Source organism: Silurus meridionalis, chromosome 7 (assembly GCF_014805685.1).
Source record: "Silurus meridionalis isolate SWU-2019-XX chromosome 7, ASM1480568v1, whole genome shotgun sequence".
Taxonomy (NCBI): domain Eukaryota; kingdom Metazoa; phylum Chordata; class Actinopteri; order Siluriformes; family Siluridae; genus Silurus; species Silurus meridionalis.
Window position 1 is genome coordinate 10,324,919 of NC_060890.1, and position 18,827 is coordinate 10,343,745.

The following is an 18,827-nucleotide window of genomic DNA, read 5'->3' on the forward strand; positions in this document are numbered from 1 at the left end:
TTCTTTTCCATACTTCAACACCATGTAACTTATATTAAAAGTAGGCCAAACAAGTCTTTTAAAAAAGATGAAAGAAATAAAGCAATTTTTAAACAGGTCTCTTTAAATAACAAATAGATTTACAGTCTAACGTCACAATGTAGAAAAACTATTAGATTTCAAAAAAGAAATTAAAATTTTACCTTGGCAATACCGAGGCTTGAACCAACAATCATGTGGGGACTTGCTACACAGTAAACCATATCCTTACCCACTGAGCTACCACTTCTCCCTTGTGCAAGCAGTCAATAAACCTAATAAACCAACATGGCCTATTTTCCATAATTCAACACCATGTAATCAGTGTTGGGGGTAACGCGTTACAAGTAACGTGCGTTACGTAATAATATTACTTTTCTGGAGTAACGAGTAAAGTAGCGCGTTACTTTATAAATGTACACATTAATATCTGAGTTACTTTTAAAAAAAAGTAATGCGAGTTACTTTTCAGTTAAATTATTTTGCATAAAAAAATAAATACTAAATTAAAATAAACGTAGTCACGTAGAATCGCGCACTCATACGTGCGAGCCGTGGGAACAGAAGCTGGTCAGAAGCGAAGATGGCGAACCAGGGCATTACATTATTGTGATGGTAGTATTCTTATTATTTTGAAATAGTCGAGGAAAAGGAGAAAAGAATAATGGTTAAGTGTAGATTATGTGTTGGTAAAAAGCTCTTGTCAACTGCAAAAAAATACCACTTAAAAAAAAAAAAACATCTGCATGCAAAGCACAGCACTACAGATATATATGTGTGTGTGTGTGTGTGTGTGTGTGTGTGTGTGTGTGTGTGTGTGTGTGTGTAATGTTGAATATATGCAACATTATGCAATGTTGCATATATGGAAATGGAGACAGAAATATAGAAAACTTTTGCCACCTTTCCACCACTGTAGATCTATTGACTGCTCAGAATAAAAGTTCTCCGTGGGAGACACGTACGATGCCATCGCAGCAGAGATAGAGAGCAAATTAACAGCTCATTTGCTCTTTGTGGGAAGATAAACTGTCACGGTCACTGATAATAGCGCACACTTTGTAAAAGCGTTCAGAATGTTTCAAGCTGATGATGAAGCAGAGAATGATGTAGACGAGGACGAGGTCATATTTACGGAATTGCACGATGGTTTACGAGAGGACAGCGAAAGGTATGTTCTCCCTCCACATCACCGGTGTGCAGCCCACACCATTAACCCTATATACACAAACGATAGTTACATTCCTGACGGCGAAGGCAGATTGCAAAGCAGTGTACAGAAGTGCGACTGGAAAGTGTTCAGCCCTGTGGTTAAAAGTTAGTCGATCATCTTATTGTTCTCTAAGAGGTTATTAAGCATTTTAAATGTTTAAGACATGTCTTTTGCCCTAATATAACTTATTTCTTAATGGCAAATTATCTATATTACATCTGTTACACCTGTAAGGCATGAAAGAGATACAAGTAATATATAACTTTCCATAAAAAGTAACCAAGTAACGTAATTAGTTACTTTTTTGGGGAGTAACTCAATATTGTAATGCATTACTTTTAAAAGTAACGTTGCCCAACACTGCATGTAACATTAAAAGTAGGCCAAACAAGTCTTTCAAAAAAGATGAAGAAATAAAGCAATATTTTGAACAGGTCTATTTAAATAACAAATAGATTTACAGTCTAATGTCACAAAGTAGAAAAACTATTAGATTTCAAAAGAGAAATACAAATATTACCTTGGCAATGGCAGGGTTTGAACCTAAAACCTTGTGGTGCCTTGATAATCGGTAAATCATTTGCTTACCCACTGAGCTACCACTTCTGAATGGTGCAAGCAGTCAATAAGCCTAATGAACCAACATGGCTTCTTTGCCATATTTTAACACCATGTAACTCATATTAAAAGTAGTCCAAACAAGTCATTAAAAAAAAACAAAGAAATAAAGCTATTTTTTGAACAGGTCTCTTTAAATAACAATTAGATTTACAGTCTAATGCGGGGGTCGGCAACCCGCGGCTCTAGAGCCGCATGCGGCTCTTAAGCGCCGCCCTAGTGGCTCCCTGGAGCTTTTTCAAAAAAAAAAAATATATATATATATATATATATATATATATAATATAATATTATTTCAGTACGATATAAATTAATAAACATTCTTAACGTTTTTCAACGTTGTAAAAATGTGTATAATAAATATTTAATTTCAACATTTCTGTCAACGAAGATTTACGTCAAAAAAAAACTGCGAAACACGTTTCTATGGCCTATGCACGTTGCACATTTTGTTGTATTTTCGAATCCTAAAGTAAAAATGACATCAAAAATCAGATTTCTTTATTGTATTTCTTTAATTTCATCAATGCAATGAAACATAATACATTAAAATTATAATGGAAGTTAAACTTAAAACACCATCGTACAGCAGAGTAGTCACGTGGTGCGTCATTCTCTCCAGGATGCGCTGCAGGGAAAATAAACATTTAATCATGAATGCTCACTATGTATTTGTAGCCTACTTATCATTTTGATACTAAGGGGGTAATATAGACGCTTACATTACCTTCATTATAAGGCTTATATAAGGCGTTTAATTTTTTGCGGCTCCAGACAGATTTTTTTTTTTTTTTTTTGGTCAATATGGCTCTTTCAACATTTTGGGTTGCCGACCCCTGGTCTAATGTCACATAGTAGACAAACTATTAGTTTTCAAAAGAGAAAATATAGCTGCAAGCAGCGATGGCGGGCCCTCGCACGGTTGTGTATCGCTATACTGTGCTTCCCAGAAAACAATGCACGATGGGCAAGTGCATCAAGTGGGTAAATATCAGTGGACTATTTTATGTTGTTACTGACCCATTTGGGGACTGTAGGTAAAAGAAACCCCACAATTTAAACAAACGGGGGCGCTAGTGAGCCACTTAAGAGACACCTTTGTCTGACCTTTTTTGTCCACACTTAACAGCCGACAAATGTGATGTATGTGTCAAATTTCAAGTTAATCTAAGCACGGCAAAAACCTTAAATATGCCTAAAATGAAAGTAAAGTTTGACGCGTTGCCATGGGAACATCTTTCGAGATATCAAAAATCCCTTAGCAATGTCTCAGCATCATGTTGACCACTTTTGGTGTCAATTGCATAAATATCCTAGGAGGAGTATTTAAAAGTTCACCACATGCAACTGTCAAAAAATCCACCTTTTGTGACTGACACACTTCCTTGCGCCTGTTGGTGGCGCTATGTCCGAGATTCACAATAGGCACATCGACGCAATCAGAATCCTTGGCTGAACATACACACCACATGCCATCCGAATAAGACATTTTTGCTATGATATTAGACACTTCCTTTTCTTTGAATTCGCCATAAATTTGATATCAAAAATCCCCTCGCAATTTAGCAAAGTCCAATGTCTCGGCATCATGTTCACCACATTTGATGTCAATCGCATGAATTCCCTAGGAGAAGTATTTCAAAGTTCACCGCATACACTTATAAAACAAACCAAAATGGCTGACTTCCTGTTGGGCGGAGCTCATATTTTTGAGGGCGAAAGTTGTTCGGGTCTGTTACGTCCCATTGGATGTTCGTGTGTAGGGTGTTTGTCTCTCTCTCTATTTGTTCACCTTCCTTTCAATTTCTCAAGGTTCCTCTCTGTTTGGATTGCTATTGGCTAGGGAGGTAATCATCGTTTGCGACCTGACTGCACCTGTGGCCAATCCGGTCTGCTGCTGGAGTTTAAAAAGAGGACTGCAGGAGCGGTAGGGAGAGCACCATTTGTTTTCGCATTGTTGTGTTTGAAGCATTGATTCTGTTTCTTGTATTTTTCCCTTTTGACATATTTGTTAAGTTAAAGTTATCTTGTTTCTTTATATTCTGATAACTTTGCGTTTTTCATAATAACCCTTGTGTTTTCCACAGGAGTGTTGGGCAGGTAGTATGTCACGTGACTTACATCTTGCAACACGTAGATGATACTCTGTATAGAGACACTAGCTAGGAGTGTGTGCTACTTCTGTATTTTTGTTAGTTTAGAGTAGGTAAGCTAGGGCGTGTAGAAGCGCCGGAAGATTGTTTTGTTTGGAGTTAGGTTAGTGGTTTATTACTGAGTTAGTTGGGTTTTGTTTTATTGTGTTCTTTTTTTTTGAGCCACTCTCCGCCGCTCTCTCCTGTGGGATTATCTATTATGTTTTGGCAACGGCCCAACACAGTCTACCACCACATGTTCGAACGGCTCACCGATCGCTGGTATGGGGACCAGTGGAGTAGATGGAATGACTTGATTCGGCTTTCCAGCCAACTGACAATCATGACAAGCACGGCAATAACTTGCCACATCCTTTTTTAAACCTCGCCAAAAGAAGTGTTGTAGGACACGATTGTACGTCTTTGTAACTCCAAGATGTCCTGCAAGTGGATGATCATGTGCTAGAAATAAAACCTGCTGGCAATAAGGAGAGGGAACAACTATTTGATACACCGCATTCCGTTCTAATTCCGTATTCGTTTTGGAGGACCATTTTTTCATCAACATGCCATTGTCAATGAAATAGGCAACTTTCTGGTCTTTAATCACATCAGAAGAAACAGAATTAAAACTAAGAACAAGAGATTTGTCCTTTTTCTGCGCAGCAATAATTTCCTCTCGAGATAAAGACAGCTTTGACAATCCTACATCAGTCACAGCTACTTTAGAACTCTTCAAATTATCTTTGTGTTCTTCAGATACATCAGAATTTCCAGGTTTCCCGTCAGAAAAAAGTGGAAGAATAAACGAATCAGACAAATCACCCACATCACCCAAATTTCGAGACTGAGCGCGAGTAACCGCACATACAGGAAAAACATCAGAGTTAGTCACATCCTCTGACTGACAGAAAATATCAGGTTTATCAACAACCTCTAAAACAAGCATTACTTTACCACCTGCCAAATCATTCCCAAGGACAAAGTCAACACCGGTTACTGAAAGAGAAGGACGAACAGCAATCGGTCCAAACCCGGTACATAATTCGCACTGCAGATGTACTCGGTGCAATGGCACTTTTACGCAACCCATCTCAATACCCTTTACGATGACACTCGAACCACAGGAGGTTTCATCCGAAAAATTACATTTCTCTGCTACAATAAATGACTGCATCGCACCCGTGTCTCTAAGCATTTTTATTTCTTTCTGGTCCTCACAATTACCCGTCAAAGAAATGAGCCCTTTAAAAATAAAAGGAGTGTAACTGTCATCAATCCTTTTTTCACAAGGCACAGCAACGGCTGAGTTAAGAGTTTTTATGAATCCAACACTTTTAGGTTGGGATTGCGTTTTACGTTTTAACGCCAAACAATCAGCTATTACATGACCAGATTTATGGCAATAGAAACACTCACGATTTTCCTGAGGTCGCGGTGGATTGGATTTAGAATGAAAACTTCTCAGCGTGCACGGAAGTGAAAACAGTTTTATATGTTAAAACGAACTCGTCCGCTAACACAGCTGCATGTGACAAAGAAGTTACTTTCTGTTCGTTCAGGTAAACTACAACACGTTCCGGCAGAAAACTTTTAAACTCTTTTAACAAGACAAGTTCTCGCATCGAATCAATATTTTTCACTTTGCTAGCAGTGCACCACTTATCGCACAGTATTCCTTTGTCTCGTGCGAACTCTACAAAGGTTTGTGTAGAATTCTTTTTATGGCCCTTAAATTTCTGCCTAAATGCTTCTGGAACTAGCTCATATGCACGAAGGATAGCAGATTTTACGGTCTCATAGTTTAAACTCTTCTCTTTAGGCCAGCGAAGGGAAGTAGTGATTCGCTCGAAAGCATTGAATTAAGAATCTACTTCAGATTCTCTAAATTGGGGTACTAATGCAATTTAGGCGAGGATAATTCAACCGGAGGAGGAGCATTAGACTCTTGCGGGGTCGGCTGCGCAGTGGACCCAGCAGCAGCCACTTTCATCGCCTCCAGATCCAGCTGTCGCAGCCTTACCTGTGTGTCAGCCTCTATTTCAAGCCTGCGCACCTCCAGACGCATGGCTATCTCAGCCTGACGTGTTTGGGCTCTCTCCTGGATGTCAGATTGTAGCCAGGCGGACTTTCAGTCGCGCATCCCCTCTAGAGTCAACAGAGCTGGGAGAGAATGGATCAAAGGGCGGCAAGCCGGCCTTAGCTTCGGGCTGCCCCTCCGCTGCAGCATCAGCTATGCCACTCTGTGGATCCTCATCTCCAACAGTGAGAGGCCCAACAACAACGTCACTACGGCTTACAACCTGGCCGGTATCCTCACCTTCAGCCGTGTCTGACATGGGGAGTATTCTTAACTCTACCAAGCGCTTTAGTATTTCACTCTTTATGTCTCTTTTAAGACCTTGTCTATTTACAACGATCCGATAGTGGTCAGCCATCAGGAATAAATCTGGCTTCCAACATAGATCAATCTGCTCTAATGAAGGAGCAACAATGAAATCCGACAGGCTAAACATGGTTGCGAGGCACAGCCAGCAAACAGACACTACTCCGTAATTCCACGCAAGCACACACGAACATCACCTCGTTATACCAACTCAAACACGGTCCGTTTCCACCAGAATTCACAAAATGGCCACAGTAGTTTTAAACTATTTGGGACATTTATCCCGGACGAGTCCCCATTAAATGTTACGACTTCTTTTTATACGTCTAGGGTTTGAAGCTGTAACATTCATACTGTGATCCATTCTGTGAATAGGCCAGGGAAAAGGACATGTAAACTAAGTATAATATAAAAGGATTTATTGAAATGCTTTGAGGAACATATGGCAAAGTATATACAATATTTACACACTAGTCAAAAACCAAAACATAATAGATAATCCCACAGGAGAGAGAGGCAGAGAGTGGCTCAAAAAAAAAGAACAGAATAAAACAAAACCCAACTAACTTAGTAATAAACCACTAACCTAACTCCAAACAAAACAATCTTCCGGCGCCTCTACACGCCCTAGCTTACCTACTCTAAACTAACAAAAATACAGAAGTAGCGCACACTCCTAGCTAGTGTCTCTATACATAGTATCATCTACGTGTTGCAAGATGTAAGTCACGTGACATACTACCTGATGAGATCTATATGCGTACCAACTCTCGTGCACGTGCGTACATAATTTCCCGATCTGTGCACCAATGTTTGTTTTTGCATTACAGGGGGCGCTACAGAGCCCCCCTGCCACGCCCGTATTTCAGCCTTTGCCCGGTCCTAGTGACGAACGACTCTGACGTGTGTGCCTATAAATATAAAATTATAATAAATTCTAACAAAAACAATAGGGCTTTGCACCTTTCGGTGCAGGCCATTCTGGCCTGCTCCTCAGTGCTCGGGCCCTAAAAATAATAATTCTGAAGAAAACAATAGGGCTTCAAACCTTTCGGTGCAGGCCATTCTGGCCTGCTCCTCGGTGCTCGGGCCCTAATAATAAACCCGTGCAAAAACAATAGGGCTTCTCACCTTTTGGTGCTCAGGCCATAATAATAACTTGACCTTAGAAAAGCCAGGGTTTGACCCCACAACCTTGTGGGGACTTACTAATCAGTAAACCATCTACTTACCCACTGAGCTACCATTACTAACTTGCACAAACAGTCATTAAGCCTAATGAAGCAACATGGCAATACAAATATTACCTTGGCAATGCCAGGGCTTGAACCTACAACCTTGTGGGGGCCTATGAATCACATCCCCCTTGTTCTTAAAGATCGGTACCAGCACACTGCTTCTCCATTCCTCAGGCATCCTCTCACCTTCCAAAATCCTGTTAAACAATCTTGTTAAAAACTCCACTGCCATCTCACCTAAACCTATCCATGCTTCTACCAGTATGTCATCTGGTCCAACTGACTTTCCACTCTTCATTCTCTTAATTGCTTCTCTCACTTCCTCCTTACTAATCCTATCCATGTCCTGCTTCACCAACTCCACACCATCCAACCTTCTCTCTCTCTCATTTTCCTCATTTACCAGCTGCTCAAAATACTCCCTCGATCTTCTTAACACACTCTCCTCACTAGTCAACACATTTCCATCTCCATCCTTTACTGTTCTAACTTGCAGCAAATCCATCCCAGCTCAGCCTCACTGCCTGGCCAATCGGTACAAATCCTTTTCCCTGCTTAGTGTACAACTTCTCATACAGCTCCTCATATGCCTTTTCCTTGGCTTTCGCCACATCCCTCTTTACCTTCTGCCACATCTCCTTGTACTCCTGCCTACTTTTCTCATCATTTTGCCGATCCCAATTCTGTTTTGCCAACCTTTTTTCTCCTTATGCTCTCCTGCACTTCCTCATTCCACCACCACGTCTCTTTGTCTTCCTTTTTATTTCCAGATGTCACACCAAGTACCTTTCTAGCTGTCTCCCTTATCACTTCTGCAGTAGTTGCCCAATCATCCAGCACCTCTTTACCACCACCGAGCCCCTGTCTGACCTCTTCCCTGAATCTCACACTACAGTCTTCTTCCTTCAGTTTCCACCATCTTATTCTTCTTTTAGTCTTCACTCTCCTCCTCTTCTTCTTTAATTCCAGGGCCATCCTTCAGACCACCATCTGATGCTGTCTAGCTACACTGTCCCTTCCCCACACTTTACAGTCTTTAATCTCTTTAGAGTTGCATCTCGTGCATAGAATATAGTCCACCTGTGTGCACCTTACAGAGGCTTTAGCCATGTTGCTAGCAAATCATTGCCCCTATACTCCATGAGCAGCACTAACATCTTGATGCTGGATCAGTAGTTTTTATAAATTTGGATCCAGATTAGATTATATCTGTACTATTTACCTCTTTAGCTTTATAAAGAGATATGTATCTGGCCCCATTCTCCCTTTCTCCATTAGGTCATGCCAAAGCTATATCATGGCATCACTACTAGCCAGAGTCTGTCAGATATGGACTAAGGGTATAATGAGTAGCTCTCTTATCTAAGTTGTTAGCAATTAGAATGAATTTATACATTTATAATAAAGTCATGAAACATTTGTATGAAAATAGTATGTTAGTAGTTCACTTTTAAGGCCTTGAAAGAGCACAGAGCTTTGCCGAATGTCTGTAGTTATCTAATACACATAATCCCAGAGTTACAATGGTTCGACTTACAATTTTTTGATGTTAAGATGCAGATAGCGATACGACAAAATTGTAAAAATATTTGGCACAACAGGCACAGGCTTTCTTGTACGATGTACAATACATTGGACGTGCAGCTTTGAGATGCCCCACTCTCTCTAGCGCTCAACGGAGTGAAGTTGTCTTAGTTTGAATTTCTATCTGTTTAAAATGGGTTCAAACAGCAATTTAAGTGATAAAAGCATGTCTTTGGTTAGTATGTCCCAAATGCCCAAGTATGTCTAGTGCAGGTAGTGATAAGAAGAGGAAAGCCAACAGTTTAGAGCAGAAAATAAAAATTATAAATCAGCATGAAGCTGAAAAGGTTGTCATAGTCATACTACCATCTTCAACTTACGATATTTTTGACTTACAATGGAGTTGTCGTAGCATATTTGCATCGTAACTGGGGGACGATTTGTATATATTGTAGTGAAATATCAAAAAGATAATCCAGTAGAGTTAAAATAGCAGTTGGCAATTTTAGGTACAACGATTGTATATTATTACCTGGTGGTTTGTTAAACATTTTTTTTTTGGAAGTTTATTAGTGATCTGTTGAAAGTAAACTCTTTGTGAATTCTGTTTTATGTATGCAGATAGGCTTAGCCAGAAAGGGAAAAAAGTGTATTATCATTTAATTATCATGATTTAATACAATTATAATAAATGACTACTACTAATAATAATAATATATTCCATTAACCAAATCACATTAAAGTATTTTTGAACCTAAATTGACAAGTAATTAATGTAGATTCCCCTGGCATACAACAGTCCATGCGAAATTAGGACTGAAAAACCTGGAGTTGAATACCTGGAGTTGAAAAACCTGGAGTTTTTGAATAATTTCCTATTGCCATTAATAATGAGTGTTTAAATATAGACAGATCCACAATAAATTACATTAAGGGCTTCAGTTTTAACAGATCTATTATATTCAAATTATTTAATGCATTTTCATGTAATATAACAAAAATTATTCGCTCAGTAATAACATAATTTGTGGCTCAGTGTACCCTGAAGTTTCATTCTGGTGCATAATCAGTAAATGTATTTAATTTCGTTAATTTTATAAATTAATATACATTTTTAATTAAATAGAATAATAATCTATTGTGTAATATACATTACATTTATATTTTATTATTGACCGATAGATGGCGCTAGAGAGTGGGAAGGACGTGACACACACTTCCAGAACAATGTAACGGTGGGTCGGCAATACCGTGTGTGACCTCTAGGTCGCATAGATTACACAGTCACACAGATTTTGTCTTGAAAATGGACCCCATGGGGTCTTCAGAGAAAACCTCACTGGGCGTGTCTAGACACTGTTTGCGAGGTGCTTGTATGGCTTTGCCGATGGGGACCTCAGTTTAGGTCCCCACGGTGATATGGGTCACCACAGTGACATGGGTCCCCATGAGTCAGTGTGCATTCAGGTCGAAGTCCCCACAGGGATAGGAGAACAAGAACACACACACACACACACACACACACACACACACACACACACACACACACACACACACACACACAGACACAGACACAGACACACATACATCAACAGCAAAAAACATTATCTTTTTTTCTGTATATATTTTTGGATTTTTTTTCCGGTTGGTGTATGTTAGATTTTTATCATGCCCAAACGAAACTTAATTCTTGGAGAGGTTTTCCATATGACCTGCTATGCCCGTGGTGCCTTTCTGATATCAGGGAAGAAGAAATACACAGCACACAGAATGCATGTTCTTCCTCTTCTTCTCTTTATTGCAGGTAGCAGAACGTATTTATACACATACAGAGAAAAGAAACCTTACAGACTAACATCATAAATATTCTATAGACACTGAGCAGACAAAGGAATGTGTGTGAAACAGTGTGAAAACCATCTTAACACTAACAATGGCCACTTTAAATCATTTATGATTTAGCATCACACACCAAAACATAGGATGTTCATCCGGGGAACAGAACCGGTGACACAAACTGCAAATGAAAAGATAAAGACAAACAAAAACATACAGAAAACAAAATAGTGTTCAACACTTGTAAACAAACTCTTAATCTTCTCAAAAAAACTTTGTTCAGCAGTTGTTTCACGTTCTCCAAGACATCATGAGACATTTATTTCTCAGTGCTTGTTCAGTATGTCTATTAGCAGTATTATAAGGTATACATAACAGTTTCTTCTCACTGAATAATGTATTCAAAGAGAATAAGAAAAATTCGGAGTCTAGTTACAACTATGCACATATTGTTATAGAATTTAGACCTAGAGCAGGTATCAGGGTGAGCTAAACTAAACAGTCAAGTGAGTCAGATCTTCACCCCAGAGGTGGCCCCCTTTCTACTATAAAGAAAGGATCTTTCCGTGGGCTCTCAACTGTTTCAGCCCTGAATACTCACTTAGGTAGGCTTCTTAGGCCAACAGACCAATTAGTGCATAGAATAAGTAGCCGCTGTTTTGATCCTGCTTGCGTGTATCCACTGTGGCTGATAATCAGTCAGAACTCCAGTTCTGGTTACAGCTAGAACATTCGCTGGACCCAGATACTTCAGCTAAACGACCATGGTAGGCTTCAGACTTCTTATCAGGACCTGCTGATTAGGCACAAAAGGGTGTGTTGGCTTATCTGTAGGCAGAGGAAGAGTTAGTGAGACATCAGCACTGATAGAATTCAATTTCTCAACCAGGGCAGAAATGTAGTCGTCCACCATCACTTCCATTTTACCTAAGGAAGAAATGCCAGTGCGTCCCCTGACCCATGGGGTCAAGAAAGGTTAGAACCTAAAACTTTCAAAGGTTAGTTTTGTTGAAGATAGGGTCATTCTCATTTCTGTGAGTACTACCGGGAGAACAACAGTCTAATTTCGGCCTGTTTCAATGCAGTCTTCAGTAACACGTTCCTTACTGGTTCTGTTTGTTCTCTCTACCACTCCAGCTGACTGTGGGTGATAGGGAATATTAAAATACTAAGCTTTTAGCCAAAAGTTGTGTTACTTTAGAAGCAAAAAGTGTGCCGTTATCACGTTCAATCACACTAGGAATACCAAACCTAGAGATGATCTCTTTTGTTAATATTTTGACAACCGTTTTAACATTCTCTCTCACACACGCAAATGCTTCTGGCCACTTACTGAATCTGTCAACTATAACCAACAGATATCTCAAATTTCCTACAGGTGGCATATGTGTAACTATGGCCACTTTGGCAGGTAGTTGAACAGCTTTTAAAAAGTCGCCTATGAGATAAAAATGTGCTATGGGCTTTCCATCAGCTGTTTTGAAGTCTCTTTGCTTCCATGTTTCGGCAAAATCATGCACAACACCATAAGCATACTTAGAATCAGTGTATATAGTCACTACTTTACCTTCAGACAACTGACATGCTCTTGTAAGTGTGACCAACTCTGCAGCTTGTGCTGATGTGTATGGTAATGATTTCGCTTCAACTATTACATCAGGTAATCTTACAACCGCATAGCCACATAAATACACATCATCAGAAGGTTTTGAACATGAACATCTACATATAGACAATCCCCCTCTTCCAGGGCCATATCTAAAAGATCGGGCCTACAAGAGGTCTCTTGTTCAATGTGTTTAAGGCAATCATGTGTGTCGTCAAAACCATCTACGTCAATATCGTCTAGCAGATCACGCAGAGCTACTACAGCTGAATGCGGCTGAGAAGAGGCTTAATAGTTAAGATTTCCGTTGCCAAGAGCGTGGTCTCATAACCAGATCTACGTTGTGCTGTCATATGTTGTGTAAAATAGCTGTTACCTGATGTGAGGTGTACAGTATCAAAGGATGTGACAGCACCGTTTTCTCAGCATCCCGGACCATCAGAGCTGCAGCAGCCACTGCACGCAAGCACGAGGGCAACCCTTGTGCTATATTGTCTAAAGATTTGGAAAGATACGCAACAGGCCGATATCTGTCACCGTGTTCCTGGGCTAGGATCCCCGCAGCCGTACCACCAAGTTCGTGCACAGAGGTAAAAAGGCTTAGCATAATTTGGAAGACCTAGAGCTGGGGCAGACTGTATAGCCTTCTTGAGGGCAGCAAAACTGTCAGTCATCTCATGAGTCCACAGAATAAGATGTGATGGAGGAGCTTTGTGATCAATAGCACTACGCAAAACTTTATCATGCTGTGTGCAGTCAGGGATCCATGCTCGGCAGCAGTTCACTAGTCCCAAGAAGCTCTGCATCTGTTTCACAGTCTGAGGTCTTGAAAACCTAGTCACAAGCTGCACTCGGTCCTGCGATATCTTACGTTGGCCTTCTGAGATCACATGGCCCAGATATGAGACCTTTCTCTTCACCCACTGTAGTTTCTGGTGTGAAGCTGTAAATCCAGCCTGAGCCAGGACATTGCAGACAATCACTGATGCTTTGTGGCAGTCCTGCTCAGTCAGTCCTGTGACAAGGATGTCATCTGCGTATTGAAGAATGCAGGTTGTTTCTGGAAGGTGTATATCAGCCAAAGTTCTGTGCACTACAGCGGAGAATACGGCTGGCGAGTCAACAAAACCCTGAGGAAGACGGGTACAGGTGAATTGACATCCCCTATAGGTAAATGCGAAAAGCGTCTGCGTCTCTGAGGCCAAAGGGACACAGAAAAAAGCAGAACAAAGATCAATCACAGTAAAAAATCTGTGAGTCGCTGGTATAGAGTTAACAATGGTAGCTACATCGGGCACCAAAGGAGCTAACGGAATAACTAATTTATTAATCTCACGTAAATCTTGTGTTAGCCTCCAGCATTTTTTATCTGCCTTCAAGACAGGATTAATCGGTGTGTTATAAGGTGAATGTGTCTCGATCAAAACACCTTGTGACAATAAATTGTCAATAACTGAAGCAATGCCAACATTATTCTCTTTCGACAATGGATATTGTTTAACAAAAATCGGATGGTGTGTTTTTATGAGTGCAAGATACGGTTTTACCTGGATTAAACCTGCCTCATCTTTGTGAGAGGCCCATAATTTAGGGTTAACTTCACCTAAATTCGGTTCATCAGGCAGGACCTCTGTGGCTTGGTTAAGAGCATGAGGACAGAAGAAAAAGACAGTGAAACATTGGTTTCAAAAAACAAAATCTCCATTCCCATTTTGTGCATCATATTTCTTCCTAAAAGGTTTAAAGGCGAGTTTGGAATTATTGTAAAGCTATGAAAAAAATTTGTACCAGTCTGTGTCACTACAGGCAAAAGGTGAGTTACAGGACATGAAATTGGAAATCTATCTATTCCCTAAAATATGAACTTCCCCTTTTTCCTAGGACCTCCTCCTTGAGTTTTGTGCTGAGGCTGGAATGCACCACTTCCTGTTGCAGTGCAGAGCATAACGGGTTAACTTAACCTGGAGCATAGTAGAAACCTCTAGCAGCATCTAAATCTCTAGGAAAATGTATCTAGATGTAATACAATTTCACTCCATAATGCCAAATGATCTAAATAAGGATTAGTTCCATAACCGGCACAATTCCTATACATCCAATCTTTGGGATTTTCTTCCGGCAATAAGCGAGAAATGTCATGACCCATCTTCTTTACATAGAACAAAGAACAGACACACAACACTCAACATACAGACGATACACACAACACATAACACTTAGATAAATACAGCTGCGCTTAGGCACCAGGGGGATCGCAGTCTTCAAACAAAAATGTAATCCAGTCTCTCCAATTGGATCACAAATTTTGTAAATTAGGAGAAAAAAATAGACTATAAAGCCAAAACAAGATTGAAGTCTTTTGAAAAATTTTAGTCTTTTCATAATGTCCGTTTTTCTTTAGTTCCTTTTCTCTTTTCTCTTCCTTTTTTTTTTTTTTAAACAATTAATTTTTCATTTATCTATTTTTTTCGGGCATATAAATTATCATGGATTCTTTTGGATACTTCAGACAATATCGCCTATATTAGACAGACCGTAAAAACATCTTCTAATCTTGCATCTTACATCTAAGGTGAGGAAACCAATGTCGCGACGTAATCATCCCACCAAAGGAAATTATCATTAAACAATTAATGCATAACCAAGACACAAACACATATGCAGCCCTATTGGCTGGCATACGGGACAATCCCCGCAAACAAGGAAGTATCTTAAAACTTACCTTGATGCGTGATTTCCCTTTTTGGATATTGCTGAAAGTATCTCGCTTCTGACACCAAAACTGTTAGATTTTTATCATGCCCAAACGAAACTTAATTCTTGGAGAGGTTTTCCATACGACCTGCTATGCCCGTGGTGCCTTTCTGATATCAGGGAAGAAGAAATACACAGCACACAGAATGCATGTTCTTCCTCTTCTTCTCTTTATTGCAGGTAGCAGAACGTATTTATACACATACAGAGAAAAGAAACCTGACCTAGTTGTTTCCTGTTTAGACAAGAGGATATACTAGCTGGCGATGTGTGAGTCCAGATAAGGACTCCCTGTTTACCTTACAGACTAACATCATAAATATTCTATAGACACTGAGCAGACAAAGGAATGTATGTGAAACAGTGTGAAAACCATCTTAACACTAACAGTGTACAACCACAGGTAACACAGCGATGTTCTTTCTCAATGGCTTTGCCTCATCTCCAGAGCTCTTCTGCTGTGTACCATCACTTTTAGAATTCAGAGGAACTCGCTAAGCAAAGTCTCCACACCAGAAGCATGTGAAGGCAAACAGGCAGAGTTTTATACTGCAAAAATCTTATAGTGTTGGACCTATTGGTTATATCATCTGTATTGTTTTGTTTTTAATTAAAAAAAAAAAAAAAAAAAAAAAGGCAGGTGCATTTGTAGCAGAACCAGCACATTTTTACAGTCTGAAATTCCGGTAATGTGCCCTTTCTATCTGGCAACTTTCTGTTAAAAAAGCATTTCATTCGTAGATTGTGAATGAAAAGTTCAGAAAACAGAGAATGTGAGTTAGAGTTGGTGCATATTGCATCGTTTCTTTTTATTATTTTGTTCGTTTGTTTTTGTAAAGTGTTTACCCAAAAGTGCTGTATAACTTGAGAATGTGTTTGTTGTGTTTTTCTCTCTAGTATTAATGTACTGTGTTTACCAAACCCAGCCATTAGGGTTGCACAAGCCAGTGCACTCTTAGTGCCGGTCCCAAGCCCGGATAAGTGGGGAGGGTTGCGTTGAGGAAGAGCATCCAGCGTTAAACACATGCCAAATCAAACATGCGGATCATGAATACGGATGATCCGCTGTGGCGACCCCCTAATGGGAGAAGCCGAAAGAAAGTTTATTAATGTACTGTGGTTAAAAATATCAGCGTCATATTTTTTTTATGAATCAGCTTGGAAGAAAAATTAGTGCCACAAAAGGGCAGTGCTGATTCAACTCACTCCAAACTTGGACATTTACTGGAAGCTGATATATCAGTGTTCATATCAAGTACATTGACAGAAGAAATAGTTTAAATGACCTTCTTATAAAATAGATTTACATATCGTCTACATTTGATGAAAGAAAAAAAGTTACAATGTCTTTTACAATAAACATGTTTTAAACTAAATAACGATTAATAAAAGATTAGCCTAGTGACATAAAAATTGTCTGTACTGATCTTAAATTAACATTTTATTTCTGTTTGAGTAATAAAGGGTACTTGTTTAATACTTAATACTGCTCCCATCTTTAAATGAAGAATTATTGTTTTACTCGAGTAGAATAAACAGAAATTACTGGTAAATCATGACTCAGAATGCAATTCTGCTCTTGTATCAGAATGCAAATGACCCTGCTTCAAAAACAGCCTTTAGAATGCACAGAATAGTTAGATATTCATAAATACTAGTATTTTTGAGAATGTCTTCAGCCTCCTATGGCCCTGCATGTCTATCTTCTCTATCCTTCACGCTGCAAAGTAATTACTTTTCTCTTGTAGCAGAGAGCAAGCTGATGGTGTATGAAAGCTGATGTGGGTGACTTCTCTAAAACTCTTTTTAGCAGTGCAATGGACCTCTCCACTGAGCCATAGATCCTCAAAAATTTCCCCACATATCAAATGACATTAGGAGCATTAGGAGAACCCTCCAGAGCTTCTTCCACCAAACTCTCCCCTTCATTGTACTCCTTGGCTTCACCAAGTCTTACTGCTAAGAGAGCTTTAAGCTCATCATTATCCGGGTTTGTGTCTATGGCCTGACGCAGTTGTTTAATTGTTCTTACACTAGGACACTGTGTTTCTGTTCTGTGGAGCACAAAACCATAACCACAATTCCATTCAGCATTCATGGGCTCCAGCTCCAAAACCTTCTCAAAGCACTCTTTTGCTTGGTTGTAGTACTTGTGAGAGAACTTGAAGTAGGCCCAGGCTTTTTCTCCAAGCACTTGATGACAAAGACCCAAAGATGAATCTGGCAATTCCTGCACAATACTTCTGATCTTCTCCAGGTAACTCTCACATTCACTAAAGCACTTCAACTGGTACTGCAACCAGGCTAAATTCCCATAGGGCACTATGAGCCACTTGTCACAGTCATCCAGCCTGCTCTCTTTAGTGAGCTCTACACACTTCTGCAGGTAGCCAAGTGCGTCTTGAGAAGACCCTAGGAGATGCTTAACATATCCCAAAGAGTTGTATGTCTGTGCAAGTCCTGCTTTCTCGCCAAGGTTAAAGTCGGCATGCTGTTCAAGCCTGTTTAAAAGATCTGTAAGATCCAGCTCTTCTTTTTTCAGCTTTCAGGTGAAGTGACATTCAAGCTTGTGTAGTTCTGCCTGGAGAAGTGTGGCTTCTGTTAGACTGTAACACAGAAGCAGCAACCGCTTAATACAGTATTGTAAAGTTATTCAGTGTCTCACACACACCATCTCGTGACCGACTATTTTCTTTCTAGTTATTGTAACGCTTACCTCATTGTGGTCATCTGCTGCAATCCGGAATACAATTACCAGAAAGTGAATGACTATGAAACAGTGAGGAACCTAGAAATCTGAAGCATTTCCTGGATTAAAATGATGCTTGTGTAATCATGTGTTCGGTGGAAATCGAAACTTAGAGAAGCTCATGGGCGTGTAGTTAAAGACCAACAGCATATTTATAATGAAAACGGCGAGTTTGGAGTTTAGTGAGTGGAAACACCACAAATCGCTAATATATATATATATATATGTGTGTGTGTGTGTGTGTGTGTGTGTGTGTGTGTGTGTGTGTGTATAATGTTTGTTTATTATTATTATCTTGATTTTACATTTCAGTACCGGAGAGGATAGCGTGGCCGAGCGGTCTAAGGCGTTGGATTAAGGCTCCAGTCTCTTCGGGGGCGTGAGTTCGAATCCCACCGCTGCCAATTAGGTTTTTCTAGATATCCATCCTCAAATGTGGACTTCAATAAAGATACATAAAGAAGTGTGTGTTCTGATCAATACTTTACAAACCTGTTTTTTACACTTTGACATTTCTGTATTGTCATAGAGGAATAATTTAGACTATTACCAAATTATTATAATCTTTGTGATTTCAGTTTACAAATGACAATAAAGAGTTTAAAGTGAAATCATTTTTCAAAATTGACAACATTACAAGGTGTGTGTTCGCGTGTGTGAAAGTTTTAAGGAAAGTTTAAATTAAATAAATTATACACTTTCACATTTCCTCTCTCCATATACAACCTGAACCATAAACATGCTTTGAGTATT

The 18,827-nt window shown here is 39.5% G+C and overlaps 1 protein-coding gene and 1 non-coding gene across 2 annotated transcripts in view; one reads left to right on the forward strand and one right to left on the reverse strand.

Moving 5' to 3' along the window:
* LOC124388832 (interferon-induced protein with tetratricopeptide repeats 5-like) overlaps positions 1-18,827 on the reverse strand; it is a 30,292-nt gene that overhangs the window by 11,003 nt on the left and 462 nt on the right. Inside the window, exon 2 of the mRNA XM_046853897.1 lies at positions 17,616-17,867. Within this exon, the coding sequence (XP_046709853.1) occupies positions 17,616-17,867 (252 nt within the window). The remainder of the gene's footprint in view (positions 1-17,615; positions 17,868-18,827) is intronic.
* Positions 18,396-18,478, forward strand: trnal-aag. The gene has a single exon. It is a non-coding gene; the product is annotated as a tRNA-Leu (tRNA).